The sequence below is a fragment of the Mustelus asterias genome, chromosome 1, assembly GCF_964213995.1.
Source record: "Mustelus asterias chromosome 1, sMusAst1.hap1.1, whole genome shotgun sequence".
Classification (NCBI taxonomy): domain Eukaryota; kingdom Metazoa; phylum Chordata; class Chondrichthyes; order Carcharhiniformes; family Triakidae; genus Mustelus; species Mustelus asterias.
Window position 1 is genome coordinate 18025043 of NC_135801.1, and position 25460 is coordinate 18050502.

Consider the following 25460-nt stretch of genomic DNA (forward strand, 5'->3'; position numbering starts at 1 on the left):
TGAAGGTGGATTGAGTAGACACTTGGTGAGACAGGACTGATGTGAATAAATGTGATTTCAAGATGGCTGGACAAGTACAAAAAAAAACATACAGGCTTTATAAATAGGCATAAAACACAAAAAAGAAAGGAAGTAATGCTAAACCATTGCCATTGGTTACACCTCAGCTGGAATATTATATTCAATTCTGGACACCACACTTTTGGAAGGCCTTCAAGACCTTGATGAGAATATAGACAGGATTGACAGGCGGCACGGTAGCACAGTGGTTAGCACTGCTGCTTCAACTTTGTCGATAGAAAGTGTGTCCAGCTGATCTGGAAAAAAAAAATCTGTCTCACTTGTTGGAACTTTGAATTGGACTTTGGTTGAATTGGATGTGGGAAAAAAAGCCACAGCTCCAGGGACCTGGGTTCGATTCCCGGCTCGGGTCACTGTCTGTGTGGAGTTTGCACATTCTCCTCGTGTCTGCGTGGGTTTCCTCTGGGTGCTCCGGTTTCCTCCCACAGTCCAAAGATGTGCGGGTTAGGTTGATTGGCCATGCTGAAAAAAAATTGCCCTTCGTGTCCTGAGATGCGTAGGTTAGAGGGATTAGTGGGTAAATCTGTAGGGATATGGGGGTAGGGCCTGGGTGAGTTTGTGGTCGGTGCAGACTCGATGGGCCGAATGGCCTCTTTCTGTACTGTAGGGTTTCTATGACTGGAATGGTACTTGAAAAAGTCAGTTATGTGGAGAAACAAAAGCAGCTAGGTTTGTTCTCCGTGGGGCAAGGAATGTTAATGAGAGATTTTACCCCAGTCCAACGCCGGCATCTCCACATAATGAGAGATTTAACAGAGGTGATCAGAACTATGAAATGTTTGATAAACTAGATAGAGGCCAACTGTTTACGCTGACAGGAGGACAGTTGGCAGATTGAGATAATTGGTAAAAGAATGAGAGAGAAGCGGAAGAAACACTATTTTCTTACACAGTAGGTTATGGTGATTTGGAATACACTGAAGAATGGTGAAAGCAGGCTCAATAAGCAACTCTCAAAAGGGAACTTGCTATACATTTGAAAAGGAAATATTTGAAGGCCACAGGCAAGGAGCAGGGAAGTAGGACTAAATGAATAGTTCTTTCAAAGAGGCAGCACAAGTCATACTGTGTGGAATATCTTTCTTGTGTGCTGTACAATTTTACCAATGATTTTATGGGTAAGCTGCTTTATTTTCTCTTGGAGCACATTGAACACACATCTTAAAGCAAAGGTAAAGATAATGAGTGTGCCAAAGTATCCCTCTATAGTGTAGTTTTCTTGCTTGCAGTTATGCTCGTTTTTGAGGTCCTCCCTCCAAAAACCCACCCTCCCTGCTACCTGACTGCCTCTCAATGCTCCATCCTGCCTCCAAATGAGCGTTTCTTTAATTTCAATTTGTGCTGCCTGTTTCCTTCGGCCTATTACTGATGGCTGTGCCTTCAGCTATCTAGAGCTTAAGATCTGGGATTCCCTCCCTCAATCCTCATTCTCCCAGTGAGCCAGTGGTAAATCCAACCAATAAATCCTGAGGACGATGGTGGAAACAGATCATGTTGATTCATTTAAATTAGATTTAGATCAGGAAATTGTATTTTGAGATACAGTGGGAGTAATTGGAGACATATGGCAAAAGGGCATGTTTGGAAGGAATTCCAGTTCCCGAAGCTTCCCAGCAATATTTTTTCTTGCCTCCGTCTTTTGCTTGGTTCTGCTCTAGATCAGTGGTTCTCAAACATTTTCATAGAATCATAGTGCAGGAGGTTGTCATTCGACCCATCAAGCCTGCACCAACAACAATCCCACCCAAGGCACTATCCCATAAAGTTTATTTGTTAGTGTTACAAGTAGGCTTACCCGAAGCCATGTGAAAATCCCCTAGTCGCACTCTGGTGCCTGTTTGGGTACATGGAGGAAGAATTTAGCAAGACCAGTGCACCTAACCATCACGTCTTTCGGACTGTGGGAGGAAACCCACACAGACACGGGGAGAATGTGCAGACTTCACATGGACAGTGACTTATTTCCATTAATGGACCTTTTCCAAATGGATTTGTAATGACGCAAGCATTCTCTCTCCACATCCAATAAACTTCTTGCACATTTACATTTCTGAATGTAAAGTTAACACAACATTGGTGAAAGGAACTTGCATAAAACTTTGCCAGAGCTATCCGTTATAGTGAATACTGATGTGATCGGTGATGTGCAAACTTTTATCTTTTCTTCATTGAATGTTTTTAAGGCAAGGATAGATAAATTTTTGAACAGTAAAGGAATTAAGGGTTATGGTGAGCAGGCGGGCAAGTGGAGCTGAGTCCACGAAAGGATCAGCCATGATCTTATTGAATGGCGGAGCAGGCTCGAGGGGCCAGATGGTCTACTCCTGCTCCTAGTTTTTATGTTCAGCTGAAAGGTAACCTTCCAAATTTGATAATATTCCTATTGAATACTTTACCACACAACATCTTCCTGCTCTAATTGGCTCCATGACTTTTGTTGGGAACATATGAGCATTTTTTCAGCTGTAACTTTTGGCCACATGCCTACTCATTGTACAGGTGCTGACTGTCTCGGGGTTCTTTCTCTCACACTGCTGTATACCAGCCTGTCAGCACTGGAGTATTGGTGTCAGGAGATTGTCTGGTTGCTGGTATTTCTGCTTTCGGGACACCACTTAACAGGATGGTCACTGCGCACCGGACCTGCACCATCACAGCAACAGGCTCCATTCATAGACCTCCTGGATAGAAATCATAGAAACCCTACAGTGTAGGAAGAGGCCATTCGGCCCATCGAGTCTGCACCAACCACAATCCCACCCAGGCCCTACCCCCATATCCCTACATATTTTACCCGCTAATCCCTCTAACCTACACATCTCAGGTCACTAAGGGGCAATTTAGCATGGCCAATCAACCTAACCTATACATCTTTGGACTGTGGGAGGAAACTGGAGCACCCGGAGGAAACCCACGCAGACACGAGGAGAATGTACAAACTCCACACAGACAGTGACCCGAGCCGGGAATCGAACCCAGGTCCCTGGAGCTGTGAAGCAGCAGTGCTAACCACTGTGCTACCATGCCACCCATTAATAGTGTCTATGAACCGTTCCCTTCATGTTTGAGAACTAACTGCTGAAGATATATTGATAGAGAGTGATTGCCAGGACTGCTCAATTATCATTGGAACCTGCAACAACCAGGATAACAGAAAACAAACTACATGAACTTTGATCTTTATGTTTAGCAACTCTTATGGTAATTTGGGACCCAAACTGAAAACTGGTGTTTTCTCTGCTGGCTAACAAAAATAGAAGATTGCTTGCCTAAAAGCTTAATAAGTCCAGCCATTTCCAACATAAATGTGACAATTGTGCACAAATCTAAACTGCAATACACAAAATGAGCTCTTGCATTTTCCAAAACCACAACTAATCAATTCAGTGGACAGAGTTCATCATTGCCCTGTTTGTTAAGTCAATAGTTTGGAAAAACTGACATTCTCTTGGAGTTTTCCAAGAAAAAAATATATACTGGTACAGCAGTGTGTTCTTTTAATGTTGAGGGTTATTTATGGTACAGAGGAAGTGCAGCAAGGCAAGAAATTACACCAGTGTAAACATTACTTTTTACTGCATACCAATACACGTGACAATAATAAATGAAATATGAAACATTGTAAATATTCTCGTTTACAATCAACATCTTTCATCCCAACGCAATCCAATCCATTAACTCATTTCTTACTTTAAAAAGTTTGTTGTTTTGTTTGCTCTGTTGTTGAAAATTAAGTAAGAAGTCTCACAACACCAGGTTAAAGTCCAACAGGTTTATTTGGTAGCAAATACCATAAGCTTTCGGAGCAATGCTCCTTCGTCAGATGGAGTGGTCTCTGTTCTCAAACAGGGCACAGACACAGAAATCAAATTACAGAATACTGATTAGAATGCAAATCTCTACAGCCAGCCAGGTCTTAAATGTACAGACAATGTGGGTGAAGGGAGCATTCAACACAGGTTAAAGAGATGTGTATTGTCTCCAGACAGTACAGCTTGTGAAATTGTGCAAGTCCAGGAGGCAAGCTGTGGGGGTTACTGATAATGTGACATAAATCCAACATCCCGGTTTAGACCGTCCTCATGTGTGCGGAACTTGGCTATCAGTTTCTGCTCAGTGACTCTGCGCTGTCGTGTGTCGTGAAGGCCGCCTTGGAGAACGCTTACCTGAAGATCCAAGGCTGAACATTTAAGACCTGGCTGGCTGTAGAGATTTGCATTCTAATCAGTATTCTGTAATTTGATTTGTGTGTCTGTGCCCTGTTTGAGAACAGAGACCACTCCATCTGATGAAGGAGCATTGCTCCGAAAGCTTATGGCATTTGCTACCAAATAAACCTGTTGGACTTTAACCTGGTGTTGTGAGACTTCTTACTTAATTTTCAAAATTAACACAACACGACATAATTTAAATTCAGTTAGTGTGGCTGAAGGTAACTAACTACATTGAAATGTTGACAGGACTGCACGACGGGACAATTAACCATAAACGCTCAGAGGTATATTCTTTCCCGGTACTGCAAACAATTCTCTGGAGATTGTTCCTGGGGGGGGTGTGGGGGGGGAAGAGATTGTGTTGAGACGAGCACGTCAAAATCTACTCACTTGTGACACGAATAAATAAACAAATGTTAAAACTATTACTTCTTTGCAAGAAAGGGAGAGAGCACTGAGAATGTTGAATGAGATTTTACTTCTACAAAGTGACCCGCGAGAACATCAGTACTTTCAGAGTTTAAAATGTGACTATGGAAATCTGAAATAAAAAGCAGAAAAAAAAGTCAGTTCCGCTTCCAACTGACTGTCCTGTTGAATGTTTCCAGTAATGCATTTTAAAATCTCCTTGGTGTGTTTCCTCTTGTTGGGCCTGCTAACAGCACGGCGGGTGAAATTCTCAGAAGCACCCTTGTTAAAAGATGACCAGAAACCAGGTGCACTGTTACTATAAATAAGGGTTAAGCTTGGCAGCAGTAGCAGGCCGCCCCTTGTTACCTGTCCCTTCCAGGAGAACCAACTCCGTCGAAACTCTCAGCAATGCTGAGACTGTTGCCGTCTGTATGGTTTCCGGCCGCGAGCCTTTTCCTTCCTTTTTTTTAATTCATGCCATGCTTTAAAAATCCACCCAACGGCCGACCTGTCCTTTTGCTGACTCCAATCCCACAAACATCTGAGGCGGTCAGCTCAAGAGGGGCGTTGCGCAGGCGCGGTGGCGGGCTGGCGGGCTGGCGGGCGGGTCCTGCCCGTCGGGTGGGTGTTGGCGCCGGCGCAGCGGCAGCGGATTGGCAGGTCCAGCTGAGAGAAGTCCGCAGGCGCACTGGTCAGCTGCGGCGGGGGGGGGGGGGGGAGAGAGAGAGGGCAGCTGAGAAGGCGCAGGCGCAGTGGCGGCGGCGGGTGGGGGCGAATCCGGCTCGAAGAGCGCAAGGCACGCTGGCGGTGCGGTGGAGTGTTGGCGCAGGCGTAGTGGCAGGAGGGCCGGCGCGGACGGTGTTGGCGCAGGCGCACTGGCGGCGAGCCGGAGCGGATGGTATTAGCGCAGGCGTACTGGCGGCTAGTCCGGCGCGGAGGGTGTTGGCGCAGGCGCGGTGACGGCGGGTGGGTCCGGTTGGGAGCTGGAATGTGGTGACGTTGTGAACGCTCTGGCGGTTGGAGGCGCGAGCGGCGGCTTCTTTGTTGTCGGCGAAGGAGAGACACCGGGGGGGAGAGATGAACGTCGACCGGATCGAGCTGTGTGAGAGCCTGTTAACCTGGGTAAGCACGGGGAGGCTCGGAGCCCAGCGGTCAACGATTGTCGCTGTGTCGGGCCGGCTCGGTGCGTTGTCACCAGCCGACCGGCACGAAGCCTAAACCCGGTGGTGGACATAACCCCATCGGGGGGGCGGGGGGCTCTGCCCCTGCTTTTGTCGCCAGACGCTGCGGCTAATGACACGGCCGCCATTTGTCTGGCTTGGGTGTATGTGTCTGTAAAGCTCGCCTCTCATCTTCAGTCACTGCGGGACCTTACACACAGCTGACAGCGATCCCGGGCCACCGGCATCAGCATCATCTGTGTTGGCATGTGCCAGCTGATAGCGCAACCTCTGTTTAACGCAGTCATTTCAACGCATTGTCCTGCTTCTGGCTCTGTCACTGCTGTGTTTCTGCCTAAATCTCTGTGATAGCACTTAATTCTCTTCGCCTCGATTTATATCCGATACCCAGCTCAAACAGGCCATTCGGTGTTTATACTGTACAAGAACCTCCTCCCATTGCAACCACCGATCAGCATATCTTTCTATTCACTCGCTAGTCTTTCATATCTGTTTTCCTTTTAATCCAAGCTATTTGCCGTAACCACTTTCTGGAGTAGTGATTTCCCCATTTATCCATTCCGAGTAAAGATATGTCTCCTTGTATCCCTGTTGAGTTCCCTAGCATAGCAACTATCTTGTGTTTTAAGCCTTTTCTTTTGAAGTCGCCTGCAAGTGAAATAATTCCACGTCTACACCCATCCGACCCAGTAATAAATATAAAAACAAAATGCTCGAAATACTCAGCAGGTCTGTCAGCATCTACGGAGAGAGAAAAACAGTTAATGTTTCAGGTGTATGACATTTCATCATTTTCTCTCCCACAGATGTTGCCGACCTGAGTATTTCCATCCCTTTCTGTTGTGTAAATCTTATCCGTTCTGAAAACTCTCAGATCCGATGCTATCCTTTCAAATCATTTTCAGTTTTGTTCAGTTGGAAGTTGGAAATGTAGTCGTCCATTTAGCCTGTTGAGCCTGCCATTCAATATGATCATGGCAGATTCAACACTTCAATGCCTTTTACACACACTATACCCATAACACTACATTATTGTTAATCAGTAATCACATCAATCGCTACCTTAAACATACTCAATGATTGAACTTCCACAGCCCTCTGTGTACAGAAATTTATTCTCCTCTCAGTCCTAAGTGGCATTCCCCTTATTTTGAAATTGTGTTCCCTGGTTCTAGACTTCCCAACCAAGGGAAACATCTTATCTGCATCTACCCTGTCTATTCCTTTATTTTGTAGGTTTCGATGGGATCATCTCTCATTCTTTGAAACTCTAGAGAATGTAGGCTGAGTTTTCCCAACCCCTCTGCCTAAAACAATCCCAGTAAGAAGTCTCACAACACCAGGTTAAAGTCCAACAGGTTTATTTGGTAGCAAATACCATAAGCTTTCGGAGCGCTGCCCCTTCGTCAGATGGAGTGGATATCTGTTCTCCAACAGTGCACAGAGACACAGAAATCAAGTTACAGAATACTAATTAGAATGCAAATCTCTACAGCCAGCCAGGTCTTAAAAGTACAGATAATGTGGGTGGAGGGAACATTAAACACAGGTTAAAGAGATGTGTATTGTCTCCAGACAGAACAGCTAGTAAGATTCTGCAAGATCAGGGGGAAAGCTGTGGGGGTTACTGATAATGTGACATAAATCCAACATCCCGGTTTAGGCCGTCTTCATATGTGCGGAACTTGGCTATCAGTCTAACTGGCTATCAGTTTAACTGATAGCCAAGTTCTGCACACATGAGGATGGCCTAAACTGGGATGTTGGATTTATGTCACATTATCAGTAACCCCCACAGCTTTCCCCCTGATCTTGCAGAATCTTACTAGCTGTTCTGTCTGGAGACAATACACATCTCTTTAACCTGTGTTTAATGTTCCCTCCACCCACATTATCTGTACCTTTAAGACCTGGCTGGCTGTAGAGATTTGCATTCTAATTAGTATTCTGTAACTTGATTTCTGTGTCTCTGTGCACTGTTGGAGAACAGATATCCACTCCATCTGACGAAGGGGCAGCGCTCCGAAAGCTTATGGTATTTGCTACCAAATAAACCTGTTGGACTTTAACCTGGTGTTGTGAGACTTCTTACTGTGCTTACCCCAGTCTAACACTGGCATCTCCACATTAAAACAATCCCGCCATCCCTCGAACAAGGCTGGTGAACCTTAGTTGCACTCCCTGTCTTGCATTAATGGCCTTTTGAGGTGAGGTGACCAAAAATGCGCGCACTACTCCAGGTGTGGTTGAACTAAGCTTCTTAAAAATTGAAGCAAGACCTCACTACCCCTGTACTTAAATCCTCTTGTGATAAAAGGTTTTGTGTCCTTTTTGTAATAATTTCTATTAGTATGGCATAGAATGCGTGAAATGGCCAATGGTACTTGACAGCAGGGTTATCAAATTTGGCACTGGTCAACGAATCTCTTCAAAGGACTTAGACGGGAGCGAGGTTTAGGTTCGGAATTCTAGAACCTAAGGCCTTGGCAGCTGAAGGCACAGCTAACAATAGTGGAGTGATTTAAAGATGGGGGTGCTCAAACAGTCCAAATTGGAAGAGTGCAGACGTCTTGGAGGATTGTTTGACTGGAGGATATGGGGAGGAATTTGAAAATGAGGTTGAAAATTTTAAATCAATGTGTTGTTTAAGTGTAGTTCAGTGAGCACCGTAGTGATGGGTGAATGGGAATTAGGATCTTGGCAGCAGAGTTTTGAATTACCTTTTTAAGAATGTGGGAAGCTAGCTAGTTTGAGTAATCTGGTGGTCACAAAGGCATGGATGTATGTTTCAACAGCAGGTGAGTTGTGGCAGGGGTGGAATCGGGTGTTTTTTTTTGGAGTTTCTAATATGGGGTGGTCAAAACAATGGTGCGGTTTTGCATTTTGAGACTCATTTCTGGGGCAATATGGCACTAATGGTGTGAACTGTCTTGTGCAGTTTCGGACAGTTACTCGGGGTAAATCCATGTAAACAACAGTCAGCCATACTAAACTGGAAGCCAGTGCAGGTCGGTGGGCACAGGTATGTGTGAACTAGAGTGAGTTAAGATATGAGCAGCAGAGTTTTGGATGAATGCAAGTTTATGAAGGATAGAATGTGGGAGACCAGCCAGCTGTGCATTGTGATAACCAAACCTAGTGGCAGGCAGGTCATGAATGAGGGTTTCAGGAGTAGATGATCTTCAGTTGTGCCAAAAAGGGGTGAGGTTACAGAGTTGGAAGTAGGTAAGTTGATGGTGGAGAGTAGATTAAATTGGTTATCTAGAATACAGATATTGTGAACTGTTTGATTCAGCCCGAAATAAGAACAATGAGATTGTTGGAACTGATGATGAGGAAATTGAGTTTCAGGTGGAGAATGAAGGCATTGACAGTCTTCCGAACATTTAATTGGAGGAAATTTTGGCTCATTGGTTGTTGGCTAAGCAGTTTGACAACATCATGGCTTGGATGGGTCAAGGATCATGCTGTACAGATTTTGAAAACTGCTGGATGATGGATTAAAATTAGATCACAAAGCATTTCAAATGAATTTTTTTGAGCAAAGATTTATTTCCTATTGCATATGAAGAGAGACATATTACATTATGTTGCTGATCATTGCAGGTACATAATATCATTTGAATTTTGCTGAAAAAAAAGCATGTTGCCAAAGCTTTTCATCTTGTACTCATCAGGACACATGCAAGAATGCCAGAGTTCATACGGTCACATGAATTTACATTATAGGAGAAATGGGTGTTGACTGCTTGACTCTGGCCAAGTAGTTCCCATGAAAAAATGTACCTCTATTTGAACATCAGGTTAAGCAATCATGCTGCTACGATGTAGTGGCTATGTGAGTGGTATTTTACACTAACAGGATACTGCAATCAGTCCAAAGAGGATGCTCTGCTCACCAAACAATTGAGCAATGTTGTCTGCGAATTTCAGTGCCAGTGTGATGCCAGATATGTAAGCCATGTGTCCCAGTGAATGATTATTTCGATCAAACAACATGTTCCTTCAGTTATTTGTAATAGGCAGAGCATTGACCGTACTCAACCAACCTGTACTTGCAAAACCCAAATCAAAACATATGTCAGATGTGATTCTGTGATTGGGCAGCACTTGCTGAACAATCCTGAACACACCAGCGACACGAACGACCAAATTAAAATAATCAGTCGAGCTCATAACATGATTCATTTACACTTCCTAGAAGCGATATATATGTTCAAATATAGGGATCTATTCTTCACAAGCAGAAGAAATATGTTCAAGTCTTGCACCATTTTTGAATTACCTGGGGGCCTATAGTTCCCTATTGCTTCCTCCGTGGCAATGCCTCGGCCAATCAGAGCCAACTTGTCATCCAGCCAGCAGCCTTTTCTCCTATAGTATTACTTGTGATCATGCGATATTTGGTATTTTTATGTTGGTCCTGATGAGTGCAAGACTAAAAGCTTTGGCAACATGTCTCTTTTAAGTAATATTCAAGCTCTATGCTACCAAGTGACTGCTCCTGTAACTTCCTTGGACTCAAATCTTTCAATTTAAGATGAGCTTATTTTTTTTGTATTAGTAGTACCATTGCATCTCAATTAGAAAACTGGGATCAATTCAATCGTTGTACTTGAATATGTCATTCAGGCTAACATATCTATGTCATATTGAGGTCATGCAGTATTCCAGAATTGCTGTCTTGAAATAGATCAATCTATGGCTATATCTGTCTGACTGCACTGGTACAGGTGTGCATAAATGACCTTATGACCTTCTGAAGGCAGTTACGAGTTTTTTGATTTTGCAGAAAACAATCTTCATTCAACTAATATCATCAAGAACAATTAAATGGGCATTCTTCTCATTTATTGAGAGAAGGATCCTTAGAATAGAATAGAATAGAAACCCTACAGTGCAGAAGGAGGCCATTCGGCCCATCGAGTCGGCACCGACCACAATCCCACCCAGGCCCTACCCCCATATACCTCCATATTTACCTGCTAATCCCTCTAACCTACACATCTCAGGACACTAAGGGGCAATTTTAGCATGGCCAATCAACCTAACCCGCACATCTTTGGACTGTGGGAGGAAACCGGAGCACCCGGAGGAAACCCACGCAGACACGAGGAGAATGTGCAAACTCCACACAGACAGTGACCCAAGCCGGGAATCGAACCCAGGTCCCTGGAGCTGTGAAGCAGCAGTGCTAACCACTGTGCTACCGTGCCGACCAACCACTGTGCTACCGTGCCGACCTTGTATGCAAATAGGCTGATGTGCTCATTAAAATAGTTGCATTTCAAAAGCAATTTGTTTATTATGTAAAGATTTTGATGTGCTGAAGGTATGGTGAGGCACTTCATAAATGCATGTTTATCATTTTAAATTGATAAAGGATTGCTTAAGGATTGCTCTCATACATTCACCACTTCTGTAAATTAGTTAAATTGGCTGTAGCTCTAGAGTGGGAATCTTGAGTACAACACCAGGGTTTAGTTTCTGTTTTCTTAAAGATCTTAATTAACATTTCTCTCGAGTTATTTCTTCTCCAGTGTAAACAATTGTGGCTTTCCAAATCTGGTAAGCATGGCACAAATGCCTTAAGTTAAGCAGCTAAGTTGCTCTTCTTTGCTCTGCTTCCTGTGCCAAGAACAGAATTGTGTAAACTACTCCAGATATTGCCATACCAGTGCCTTCTACAAACGCAATGTCTCCTGGAATTTTGTGTGCTATCTCTCTGTACATCTTTAGATCAGCTTGGTTTACTTTCAGCTTAGCTGCCATACTGCACAGTTGGCTTTACTATCGACTGATACTGTATCCTCGTGTTGCTCTGTAGCCAAAAGCAGCTTAGTTTACATTCCCACTGTTCACTTTCCTCTCCCAATCTTGTTTTCTTGCATTTGTGCAGGTTAAATGCTATTTATCGCTAAAGAACCCAATCTCTGATAGGCTTTCTTGAGTAAGAAGTCTCACAACACCAGGTTAAAGTCCAACGGGGTTTATTTGGAATCATGAGCTTTTGGAGCGCTGCTCCTACATCAGGTAACTCACCTGATGAAGGAGCAGCGCTCTGAAAGCTCATGATTCCAAAAAAACCCTGTTGGACTTTAACCTGGTGTTGTGAGATTTCCTACTGTGCCCATCCCAGTCCAACGCCGGCATCTCCACATCAAGGCTTTCTTGGGTTTAAGCACAAAGGGAGTTAGTTTTTAGTTTGCTAAAACCCAACCCAGGTACAGATATAAAGATATTTAAAAAGGTAACTGCCCTAACCTTCACAACACATATGTGCACATAAGCATGCAAATTTACAAGTTATACAGTAGAGATGGTTAACTTTTGGCTAATTTAAGGTTCAGTGATAAAAGGCAAAAAATAGAGAGTTAACTGTTTGGTTCCTTCACTGGTGTTTGTGGCTGAGGCAGACTTTTTTCATGGTGGTCTTGAAATTCGAGTGAGGTTCAGTCCAATGTAAACTGCAAATTCTGGAGACAGTCTCTTTTAAACCGTAATCCATCCTTTCCAAAAAAAAGCGATACCACTGCACCTGAGATTCCTTTCTATTGAACTTTGCTATACCTGTGATGGATTCCACAATATAATAGAGATAGGGCTCTGAACTTCAGAACAGGGGAGAGAGATGATACAGTTACATTAGATGACAACTTCTGGGCTGCTGAGAAGCAACCAGGTCTTACAGTAAAATATATTTCAAAATGGTCATTCTGGTCACATGACCTCCCCAGAATGTGTTGGGTATTCTGCAGAAGGTAATTGATTTGCTTATATGAACAGACCTTGGCCATCATGTTATAGCCTAGGTAATTAGTTTCTCTAATATATCAGCCTGTGTTTCTTAATAGACTATTCCTCCCTGTGATGAGCTAGGAAGAACATATCAGCACCTTCTGTTTGGCCATTATCCCAATGGACTTTCTGTCTCTACCTGAACAGTAGCTTTAGGGAAAAGTAAATTGTGTGAGAGCCAGTTACAAGTTTCAGTTTAATTTGTAATTCTTGACATCAGCAGATGTGAAATTCCATGTGAGGTTTGCTTTGGCATGACCTAATTGTAATCCACATTAGAATCTTCCAGAAACTGACCAGCATGTAATACCAGACATGTCAGGTGACCTGTGGCAGTCATCTTAAGTCTGTGTGTGCACTTGTTTTAAAAGTCCTTTTAAAGAGGTCATTGTATATTTGACCAGCTGATGCAATTAAAGATTATTGTTACATGCACATTTTTCACCATCATGACAATATCCTGTAATTGTGTGCAATGGCTGATAAATCTAATTCTCCTGACCTGCCTAAGCCCCTTTAAAGTTTGGTGTTTAGTTTGCTACTTTTCAATCCTTGGGCAGTATTTTGGATGAATCATAAGGACAGTAGCAAGGATGTGACTGATTCAGGAGCCAGTTTAAATTTTTTTACAAGAAGTCAATTTAAGTCTTTGTTTTCTTTAACTTTGAAATAATTGCTGGCTTAAATTTTATTTGTCTTGTATTTGTTTGTTACCAATAAGCAAAGCAGACAGCTAGCGTTATATAATTGCTTAGGGTATAGCATAATAAGAATTAAATTGAGATAAAATACAATTCAGGCATACACGCACAAGATCCAGCAGTGAGTTTAGGTTGATAATCTGATTGCACATCTGTGAAATCATGAAGCCTATTTCCATCTCATAACGTTGTCTTACTCTGCCCCGTCTCAACTTATCTGCTGCTGAAATGAGAGGACTTCAACGGAGTCCTCTTGTGCACCACCACTGGTGGGTATGCCTTGAGCTACTAAGGCCCTGAACTTGGAAGTCCTTCTGTAAACCTCTTTGCGCCTTTACCTTGCTTTCCTTGTTTAAGATGCTCCTTTTAGCCTACCTCTTTGACCGAACCGTCTTTGTACTAATATCTTCTGTGGTTTGGTGTCAAGTTTTGTTAACTTTCCTGTGAAGTGCCTTGGAATGTTTTACTATGTTAAAGGTATTACATAAATAGATTTTGATGTTGATATGAAAATGGATTGCTAATCGCTGGACAGAGTGCATGGTGAACATCAAAGGAAGGTGAAAGAAGAATAAGTGTCCCTAATAAATATCTAAAGTAGATAAAGGTTATGAAGTGCAACTGTAATCAATTTGTATGCAATGTTTGGAGAATTCTGAACAAATAATAATACTAATGAGCAATGTGCCTTGTGTAGTAGGAGGCTGGGGTGGCAGTGGATGTAGTCTGCATGATTACTGACGTGCTAACTATTGTTCATTAGTAGATGGTGTTAAAAGCATTACATCAGCAAATTATACATCAGATACATTACATGCAAATTGTTGTTTTTCCAAATCTCTGGCAGACTTTCAATGATTTATGCACTCCTTCATATCCTCTGTAAATACTGACACACCCCCAGTGACTTTTTTCCCAACTTCTAAAAGACAAGGTCAACAACTCGGGAAAACTGTGCTATAATTGTAGAAGATTTTTGATTAGCCTACAGCAACAGAATTAATGTGCCAGTAAATAGCAAAATAAATGTGGAGGTATGTTTTTTTAATATAGAACTATAAACTCCCATGATTTCAATTCTTTGCCTTGTAGGTCCAGACATTTGGCGTGCAGGTGCCATGCAAGAAAATAGACGATTTGACAAGTGGAGTTGTGATGGCGCAGGTCCTACAGAAAATGTACGTTTGAAAACATATTGATCTTTCTGTTGTGTTCGAATGTAATATTTATTTATCTCACTTCTATATAAACTAAACCCAAACACACACACTTGTACACGCAATATGAAATAAAATGCAGAATGAAGTTGTATAAAGCAATTGCAATTATTTTTTGTAATCACGTTTTATTAATAAACCTTTTTTGTTCACAACCAGACCTCACTTTCTGCTATCACAATTTTCAACCATGCTAATTGGCAACATTTAACATTGAAGTTCCTCCCTCTTCCTCCACCTCTTTTTATCCTCCTCACCCCCTTCCCGCTTATCCCCTACTCCCTCCTTTCTCTCTCTCTCTCCATACCCCGCTTCCTTACTTTAAGTTAAAAAAGTAGCAATCATGTGTACAAAGAACTGCTTCAGCTAATTCTTCCTGGATTGACAATTCCTGTGGAAATTATTTTGTTTCCAATAGAAACTTTTATACTTAATGTTACAAATGCTCTATTTAGGAAAATTGAACGTGGTATATCTGGTATGTTAATTTCAAGACTGCGTTGAAATGTTTAATGCTGCAATTTGATTAGGTCTGGTAAGATCAGGCCCAATTGTGATGCAATCCCACAAATGTTTAGAACCTGTACTTGTTTTCCTTGCTCCCTTCATAGAAATTGCATGCCACATTCATGTAAACATACAATTGAGCTACACCAGTGGTTTTAGTACTTATTTAATATCATTGATATTAATTACAAAGTAAAATCAGGTTGCTTATCCGTTTGTGCCTTGTATATTCTTCAGTTTTAGAACTTGTTGGGTCTCATTTAAAGTTATAATATTCATTGATTGACTGAAAATGATTTCAAAAGGCAAAGACTAAAACGTAACTTCTTCATGGTTTTACCAATTGAATGTCAGGCCAGGCTCCTATCACTGATATTAAGGTGACATATTGAAACCATAATTGGTTCAATTGTCTCTGAAAGTTTTGTTGGCAAGACTTAAAGGGGGAAAAAGCCTCAACATGGAGGGAAATCAGTAAGGATTCTATTTAGCTGTCAATTTTTTGATTTTCCTTTTTTTTTTAAAGACGTATGCCTAAAATCTTACTGAACAGGGAGCTTAGTGGTTCGTTACTCTACTTCATTCACTTAAGCATATATTCTGAGTGAGTTAGTTGAGCTTCAGGTTTGGTAGGTGCTTGAATTTTCATGCATGTCTTTTATTTCAATTGATCAAAATTTGACTATGTATACAGCTGTACGAATTTTACGGTGCAAGCACTATTTTTAAAAAAAAATTGTCTTCCATTTGCAGAGATCAGTCATGGTTTGATGATACATGGATGAGTCGTATCAAGACAGAAGTGGGGGATAACTGGCGACTGAGGGTATTTATCTTTATATCATCTATTTACCATTGTTCATTTTAAAAATCCCCAACAGAAGAAAATCAAGGGTGAAGAACAATTAACAGTTAACTTATCATAGAGAATTTTGATGCAACTAAGAATTGGATGTAAGGCTGTTTTGAGGAAGAAAAATTGTTCAAGAAACATGAATTAATTTGCCAACGAAAGGACTTCACTTGGTCTCCTCCAAGATCAACCACAAATCAACCAAGCCTATAAATTTGCCCAGTAGTGTGAATATTAGCTTATTTCTGTCCTCAATGAGGTAGCCCTGCAGTATAATTTGAACACAGTAAGAAGTTTAACAACACCAGGTTAAAGTCCAACAGATTTATTTGGTAGCAAAAGCCACACAAGCTTTCGGAGCTCTATGCTTGTGTGGCTTTTGCTACCAAATAAACCTGTTGGACTTTAACCTGGTGTTGTTAAACTTCTTACTGTGTCCAACGCCGGCATCTCCACAGAAGGGGCTTAGAGCTCCGAAAGCTTGTGTGGCTTTTGCTACCAAATAAACCTGTTGGACTTTAACCTGGTGTTGTTAAACTTCTTACTGTGTTTACCCCAGTCCAACGCCGGCATCTCCACATCGTGTAATTTGAAAGCACAGAACTTATTCACTGACAATAACCCTTTGTAAAGAGAGTGAGTAAATTTGAGGCCTTGGTTTGAGGGGCTTAGTGAAGATTGTCAAAAAAAATGCAGCATCTTTGGCTGTATAAATAGAGGCACAGGTTGAAAAAACAAACTTTTATAAATCACTGGTTAGGCCTCTAATAGACTGTTGTCCAATTCTGGGTACCACAATTCAGGAAGGATGTTAACAGCTTGGAGCAGGTGCAGAAGCAATTTACCAGGGATGAGTTACTTTGTGTGGAGAGACCAGAGAAACTTGATTTTTCTTCTTGGAGCAGAAATGTTTAATAGATGAGTTCAAAATTGTGAAGGATTATTGATAGAGTAGAGATGGAAAAGTTGTTTCCACTGGCCTAGGGTCAGTAACTAGAGGAGGTAATTGGCAAAAGAAGGTCCAGAGGGCAAATGAGAATTTTTAAAATTACTCTGAGTAATGATTTGGAATGCACGACTAGAAAGGGTGGTGGAAGCAGGAGCTGGTACAGGCATGCTGGGATGAATGGTCCTGTGTTGAATGATTCTATGATTAAGAACCTTGCTGCTAAATCAGGTATTGGAAGCTTGAACCATCAGCATGTCAAAAGCATGTTGAGTGTCTTTGAAAACAGAGGAAAAATACAAGATAGAGAGGCTTAAGGAAAATCAGTTCCTCTATGCAGGGTAATGGCTTGAAGACTCTGTCACTGATGGTGCACCAGCATTGGGGCACAGAAATGGTCGGAATTGCAGTTTGAGCTGGGGCAGTGTAAACGTATGAATTGAGTGTTGAACAACTTCAGAGGCTCTTGAAGTGAAGGACAAAAATTGAGTGCAAGTTAAGAAAGAAGCACATAGACACATTTAGATAGTGCCTTCTGGTAGTTTGAAAACATTTTGACATTCAATTAGGTTCTTTGAAGTGCAGTTACTCTTTTAACATGTGATACCCAGCACCCAATTTGTGAACAGCAAGTTTCCATAAACGGCAATGGAATAAATCAACGGTTTAAAATCTGGATTGCGAATTGACCAAGAAACCAGGAGAACTTCTCCGCTCTTAGTCGAATAGCATCATTGGATCTTTAACTTCGAGTTGACTTCCGATCTGAATGACAGCAGCTCCAACAGAGCATCAGCACTGCAGTGAGATGTCCAATAAGATTATGCGCTGGGCTCTCTTGGTGAGGAATGAGCCCATAACATTCTGACTCTTGGACAACTAAGTCAAAGCTGAATACCTGAACAACTGTGTTGTGAGTGACAGAGTTTAAATACAATGGAGGTTGCATTTAGTTGAGCTCATGAAGGCAGTTAAGAGAACATTGAGGATGTGAACTTGGATATGTGGAAGACATACGTGAAAATTGCAGAAATGAGCATGAAATAGTGTGGGATGCTGAAGGTGTACATTTTTGGACTATGCATGAAGGATTGGATGATCAGCTTTAAGATATCTTTTCTTTTTGCTTGTAGAATGCAACATGTAGTGCATGATTCCAGGCCTGCTATAGTGATCAGTTTATAATAGAACCCAATATGAGAAAAAAACATGGTTTCCATCAAGTTACTGGAGCAAGAGGCTTTCTCCATCTTAGCACGAGTGATGGAGGAAGTAACACTGTTTCAGGGTTTCCTCCATGTCTTGACAATAGGGCCTAGGCAGGGTATAGAATCAGAACATTTCTAATTTGATAAGATTGCTTCTAAGTGTTTTAAAGAAAATACAGTAATGCTGTAATTGGCCTAACATTCAGCTGATCATGCTGTTCCAATTACATCCAATAACTTGAACTATAGCAGAAATAACTTGGTAAAGTGAATTTTAAACAATTTCTTATCATTGAGGCCTGGTCATCTCTTTTTTCTGCTTCAGAAGATATCCTGCTCATACAGTTCCATACTTGCTACTTTTCTATGGATAGAAAAAATAAATATTTGGGAGGGGTCTAGTTTCTTCAAAGAGCAAATAATAATAAAGGGCAATTGGAATGGGAAATCGTTTTAACATGGATCTCAACAGATGAATATGGCTTGTTACAATGACCGTTTCTGCAAATCAGTTGATCAGGATCAACATGGTCTTCTTGATAAAGCCGAGAGTCAGGTTCAATATATAATATGAATAACATTGGATAAATGTTTAAAACAATGAAGCATGAATTTCTTGACTGCTATAAAGTGACCACTGAGGATCCTTTCCTTCAGTCTTCTGAAAAATCACAAACCAATCTCCAGCAGCATGGCTCACTTCAGTGATTCTTTCCCTTAACCACAACAGAATGAATCTTCAAGTTCTTAAATTTCCACGTGTTCCATTTCTACACACGTTTGTCATCAGGCAAAAATGGCAGCAGATCACATGTCTCTCTTCATTACACCATTTTACCTTAAATTAAGGAAACAGTTGAAAACACAATGCTCTTATAAAGCATCATATTCAGGAACATTATTATTTGACCATATGTCTATAGAATTTGAAACCGTTTCCATACTTGAGTTTCTTTTCCCTATTTTGGCTTCCTGTCTGGAATTCCATAGGGGTAGTGATTTGTGTCCACAAATTATTTCTCCCCATTTGGAAATTAAGATGGAAAACTCCACTTTTATAAACTTACAAAACCTATTTCCTCAAACTGAGAGGGTCTGCGTGTGGTTAAAAGTCCTCAAACCGCTCTTCTTACTTTGGTTGCCTTGCACCAATGACTTCAATCTAAATTCCAACCCTGCTTGTAACCTGGAGTGTGTGGAACTGCTGCACACAGCACAGTTCTAGCTGTACAAAGCCTGTGGATTAAAATTAATTTTCCAGAATGATAGTTAAGGCAGTTGCACCAGGATGCGATTGTCTCAACTCCTGATCTCACAACTTACCTAGTTGTTAAGCTGTTATGAAGGGGTAGTCCTTCAATCTTTAGCTGATGTGGGATGTGGACTAGGCATTACCAACTGTTAACAATTGCTTGATAACTATCAACACTTATTCTGGATTTTGCCAGCAAACAGTGATTTCTCTCTCTATCTAGCTCAGAATTTGAAAGGTCAAGGGTCAAATAAAACACTAATAATTTTCTGATACTGAAGAATTATATTTTATTGTTAAACATGGCAATGTTTACCAGAAGGAAACTATAGCTTCTCAAACAACCTTTATTGTGAATTCAACACAAGAACAGCTGAGTTATCAAATCTTTATTCATGAGAGATAAGAAGGTTCCTCTCCTATGCCATTTTATCCTAATGAAACATGGTCGCTGCATTATAGGAAGGCTGTGGAAGCATTGGAAAGGGTGCAGAGGAGATTTACCAGGATGTTGCCTGGTATGGTGGGAAGGTCTTATGAGGAAAGGTTGAGTGACTTGAGGTTGTTTTCGTTAGAGAGAAGAAGGTTAAGAGGTGACTTAATAGAGGCATACAAGATGATCAGAGGATTAGATAGGGTGGACAGTGAGAGCGTTTTTCCTTGGATGGTGATGGCTAGGACGAGGGGACATAGCTTTAACTTGAGGGGTGATAGATATAGGACAGATGTCAGAGGTAGGTTCTTTACTCAGAGAGTAGTAAGGGCGTGGAATGCCCTGCCTGCAACAGTAGTGGACTCGCCAACATTAAGGGCATTTAAAGGGTCATTGGATAAACATTATGGATTATATTGGAATAGTGTAGGTTAGCTGGGCTTTAGATTGGTTTCACTGGTCGGCGCAACATTGAGGGCTGAAGGGCCTGTACTGCGCTGTAATGTTCTATGTGGTTCTTCCAAGACTCATGAGTTGCTTTTGTTTGCTTTCTTGGGTCTGCTATGGGCATAAAAATATTTGGGTTTGTTTTTAGTTCTGACATTGAAGTTCCTCGAGCTTGATTTCTTTGTTGCAGTTAATATTTTTACCTTGTTCTGGCCTTGTACTTATTAAAGGCTCCAATCAGTTATCTTGATTGTGCTTTCTCTCAAACATACCAGACAGTAAGCAAAGGTCATCATGCATTCTAATTTGGGGCAAGCTGGTGTTCTTTCCTTTGTTATTCATTCTTTTAACCATGTTCTGCTCTATTACCATGTCCATTCTTTTCTTCCTTAAGCATCCAAATTCCTTCAATGAGTTTTAAACTGTAAATGTTATTTATCTTGTCATAGGGATCATAGTTTGAGGATAAGGAGTTTGGAAAATTAATCTGTTAATGAGACAGCTTGTGCACCTGGAGGTCATTGCGTAGAATTATCCAAACCTAGCTCAGTTTTTGAATTTTGTCTGTGGGTTGGTAGATTGCAAATTTGTCTTTATTATTTGCATAGAAACATTCAGCCCTTTGAGCCTGCTCTGCCATTCATTATAATCATGGCTGTTGATCAAATTCAATACCCTGATCTCGCCTTTCCCATATCCCTTGATCCCTTTAGTCCCAAGGGCTATATTTAATTCCTCCTTGAAATCACACAATGTTTTGCCCTCAACTACTTTCTGTGGTAGTGAATTCCATAGATTCAACATATTCTGGGTGAAGAAATTTCTCCTCACCTCAATCCTAAAAGCTTTACCCCTGATCCTCAAACTATGACCCCTATTCTCCCTGGTTAACTCTACTAGTTACATCCTCAAAGAATTCCAGTAGATTTGTCAAGCCTGATTTCCCTTTCTTAAATCCATGCTGACTTTGATTATACCAATGGTTTCCAAATGCAGTGCTATGAAATCTTTGATAATAAACTCGAGCAATTCCCTATGACCGATGTTAGGCTCACTGGTCCACAGTTCCTTGTTTTCTCTCCAGCTCCATTTTTGAACAGTGGGTTTACATTAGCTACTCTCCAATCTGTAGGAACCAGTCCAGAGTCCAAAGAATTTGGACAATGTCCACCAATGGATCTATTTCTAGGGCCACTTCCTTAAATGCTCTGGGAAGAAGATTATCAGGCCCTGGAGATTTATCCGCCTTCAATCCCATTAATTTCCCCAAAACCATTTCTCTACTAATGCTGATTTCCTTCAGTTCCTCACTAAAACTTGTGTTTCTCAGAACTTTCAGTACATTGTTTGTCTTCCTTTGTGAAGACAGAAGCAAAGTACAAATTTAGTTCCTCAGCTATTTCTTTGTTCCCCGCTATAAGTTTCCCCTGTTTATGACTGGAAGCATTCTTTTTTTTTCTTTACATACCAATGGAAACTTTTACAGTCAGCTTTTATGTTCCCTGCTTGTTTACTTTCATACACTATTTTCCCCTACTTAATCAATTCTTTGGTCCATCTTTACTGAATTTTAAACTGCTCTCGATCCTCAAGTCTATTGCTCTTTCTTGCCAATTTGTATGCTGCTTCTTTGAACCTAATGCTATCTCTAATTTTCCTTGCAACCCATTGTTTGGCCACAGTTCCCTTTCCACTCTCGCACCAAATAGGAATAAACAACTTTTGGAGTTCACCTATTTGTTCCTTGAATGCCTGCCATTGCCTGTCCGCTGTCTTTCCTTTCAGTGATGTTTCCCAGTCCATCATAGCCAACTCATACCATCATTGTTACCTTTATTGAGATTCAGGACCCTGGTCTCAACATCAACCACCTCACTGTCCACCTTGATTAATAATTCTATAATATTTTGGTCACTCTTCCCCAGTGGTTCTCTTACAACTAGATTGCCAGCTAATGTGAGAAAGGGAACAGCCAGGTAATTACAGTTTTGATAGTATCACCGTAATTGTGGGGAGGTTACTGGAATGAATCATCAGGGACCTGTAGCTGAGGACTTGGATACACATGAGCAGATCAAAGTGAGTCAAACAGGCTTGTTCATGTCTGAGTAATCTAGTTGAAATTTTTTGAAATTTTACGGGGTGGATAAAGAAGTGTCCATACATGTTGCCCATTTAGACTTCCAAAAGACTTCTGTTAAGGTTCTGCACAATAAACTATTTGAGCACCAGATCTCAGGAAAATATATTGGGGTACAAAGCAAGAATTATAGCAGAACTTAAATTGTGAGGACTGGTTGCATTTACCTATCTTGTATTGTTTTAGAAGATTGAGAGATAATCAAGATATTTAAAATTATAAAAAGATTTGATGGGGTGCAAATAAACTATTTTTTCTTTTGGGGGAATCCAGGACAAGGCATAATAGCATTAGAACTGGGCCAGTTAAGAGTGAAGTTGGGATCTATTTTGTTCACAGAAATGTTAGTGGAAACCTGAAACACTTGACCGTCAGAAGACCATGAATATCAGATCTATTTTCAAGATGAAAGTGGCTAGAGTTTTGTTAGGTAACGATATCAAGGGAAAGGAGTAAAGGCATCTAAATGGAGTTGAGGTACAGATCATCAGTGATATAATTGAATGACAGTACAGGTTCAAGGAGCTGAATGACCTACTTCTGTTCCTATGCCCATGCTGATTTCATGTAATTAGTAAACCTTGAAGAAAAGTGGGCCATATCACTAGCAGACATTCCAGGACTGATGCATTATCAAAATGGGTATGTGAGAAAATCATTCTGTAAAATCAAAGGCCTATGTACAGACCATACTTGGCATCATAAAGTTTTGAGGGTATGTACACAGCTCCCACAGCCAATGTTTGGATCCCTGAGATTTTTTGAAGACTATTTTTATTAGAAGTTTTCCATTCTACAATTGCCACAAAATCCAACAAATTCCCCAAATCTACAAAATCAACAGTACAGTGTGACCATTATTCTACAAAAACATACAGAAAAGGCAAGCAAATATTTATGCAAATGATTCCAGTTATCAATCATTGCAATCGTTGTAGCCGATGTTTCCTCTCGTACAGATAAAGAAAGTCTGCAAAGAAGAATGGGATACAATGATGAACACATGGCCCTATGGCGCACACCCTTCTCCACAGGATAACCGAGGCAATATAGAGATCCCTTGTGGGATAATATACAACCAAACTGGGCCTAACTCAACTTCCCAGGACTTCTAAGCAATGAAAGGATAACCCAGAAAAAGGAGGACTTCAGGATACTGCCTTCAGCACAGTATGTGGCATGTCAGCATATGCTTATGTACAGGAACCAGTAAGCTAAGGATTCATACACCTCGTCTAGGCTTGCAATATTATAAATCTACCCACTCTATAGCCATATCAGAGGCACTGATTTGGCTCCCCATCACCGGAGAACTTAAACAATTTTCCACCAAGGAACCCAGCTACTAAGGAGAAGAATCATCATCAAGAAACCCAGGGTATCTCAGGGAGAGATACACCCTCCTCCTCCCAACAAAACAAAGAAAATTCTCTAGGATTAACTATAACAAATCAGTGCCTGTATCAATATCCCATCCACCCAGATGAAGAAAGGAACTCCCAGAGAGAGATGTGCATCAGGATTATCCAATAGATGTCAGATGTAGTATTTCCACATACACTTTTGCAGCAACGATACCACAGCACGGTGGCACAGTGGTTAGCACTGCTGCCTCACAGCGCCAGGGACCTGGGTTCAATTCCAGCCTCGGGTCACTGTCCGTGTGGAGTCTGCACATTCTCCCTGTGTCTGCGTGGGTTTCCTTCAGGTAGTTTGGTTTTCCCCCCTCAGCCCAGAGATGTGTGGGTTAGGTTCATTGGCCACGCTAAATTAACCCTAGTGTCAGGGGGATTAGCAGGGTAAATATGAGGGATTACCGGAATAGGGCCTGGGTGGGATTGTGGTTGGTGCAGACTCAATGGGCCGAATGGCCTCCTTCTGCACTGTAGGGATCCTATGGTTCTATACATCAATCAAAGTGCCTCAATGCATGGAACTGACTTTAAGATGTTCTTCTGCAGCAACCATTTATTTTGAGTACCGAGCGAGTGAACAAATAATTGTAGGTTACATACCAGGGTGATGTATGTTTTTCATTGTTCTGTGAAAAACGTTTGCCATCCACAGGCAAAGCCCCTTCTGGCACCATCCTTAATTTCTTCTTCAGACCCATAGTTTGGAATAAAGCAGGAAATTTTGGAAATATTCAGCAGGTCAGATAGCATCTGTGGAGAGATGAACCGCTCTCATTGACTTGAAGCATTTATTCTGTTTCTCTCCACAGACGCTATCTAACCTCAATATTTCCAGCATTTTTTTCCCATTGTTTTTATTTCAGATTTTCAACATTCGCAGTAGTTTGCTATTGTTTGGAGCTTAGTTTACTTTCTTCATTTTATTTTTAGTGCCGTTTTGTACATGAGGTTTTAGTGCTGTCTCATCCAGCAACAGAACTAATTGCATGTCCCAGAATGAAGCTGATACAGTGGTGATGAAAGCTAATTTGACTGTTCAGCATGAAAACATTTTGCAATATTGTTTGTGGCAGAAGTTAATTTTTTCAAAGAGTGAGTAATATGATACCTCAAGCTATGCAATCTAGTGTGGTGAACCATAGATGGTTACCACTGTGGGTACTTGTCCATATGTTACTCTTGTTACTGTTGGGGTTAGGGTTGGGGTGTTCCACCTGTTAGCATTGTTCTGTGGTACACTCCGTTTGGCTCCGCCTTCTTACAGGAGTATAAAGGTCACTGCTACTTCCTAGTAGCCCTCAGTCTGGGATAGTATTGTTAAGCAGTATGCTCTATTCTTGTTGTGAATAAAAGCCTATATTCCCGGGTACGTCCTAGCCTCCCGAGTGAATTAATCGCGCATCAATTTTATTCACAACAAAATACCGAAAATTTTGTTCGAAGAAAAATGGAGCCGATGCTGAAACCCGATCGGCTAACCTTGGATCCGCGTGCCGCGGGAGCGTCGAATACTTTCGACCATTGGTTGAAGTGTTTCCAGGATTACATCGACGCCTTGACAGCAGTCCAGACCGACGCCGACAGATTGCGGGTCCTCCACGCAATGGTGAGCGACACTGTGTATGCAACAATCTGTGATTCCCAAGACTACAAAGA

General features: G+C 41.4%; 2 protein-coding genes across 7 annotated transcripts in view; one reads left to right on the forward strand and one right to left on the reverse strand.

Annotated features, from left to right (window-relative positions):
* rnf170 (ring finger protein 170) overlaps nucleotides 1-5292 on the reverse strand; it is a 44654-nt gene extending 39362 nt beyond the window's left edge. For both annotated transcript variants that reach the window (XM_078210165.1, XM_078210159.1), the window contains exon 1: nucleotides 5073-5292. The gene's annotated coding sequence lies outside the window, so the exon portion shown is untranslated. The remainder of the gene's footprint in view (nucleotides 1-5072) is intronic.
* Nucleotides 5293-5635: 343 nt separating this feature from the next.
* The window catches only part of hook3 (hook microtubule-tethering protein 3), an 84248-nt gene continuing 64423 nt past the window's right edge, over nucleotides 5636-25460 (forward strand). For all 5 annotated transcript variants that reach the window (XM_078210127.1, XM_078210107.1, XM_078210115.1 and 2 more), the window contains exons 1-3: nucleotides 5636-5828; nucleotides 14479-14564; nucleotides 15864-15936. In XM_078210127.1, the coding sequence (XP_078066253.1) occupies nucleotides 5784-5828; nucleotides 14479-14564; nucleotides 15864-15936 (204 nt within the window). In that variant the 5' untranslated portion in view covers nucleotides 5636-5783. The remainder of the gene's footprint in view (nucleotides 5829-14478; nucleotides 14565-15863; nucleotides 15937-25460) is intronic.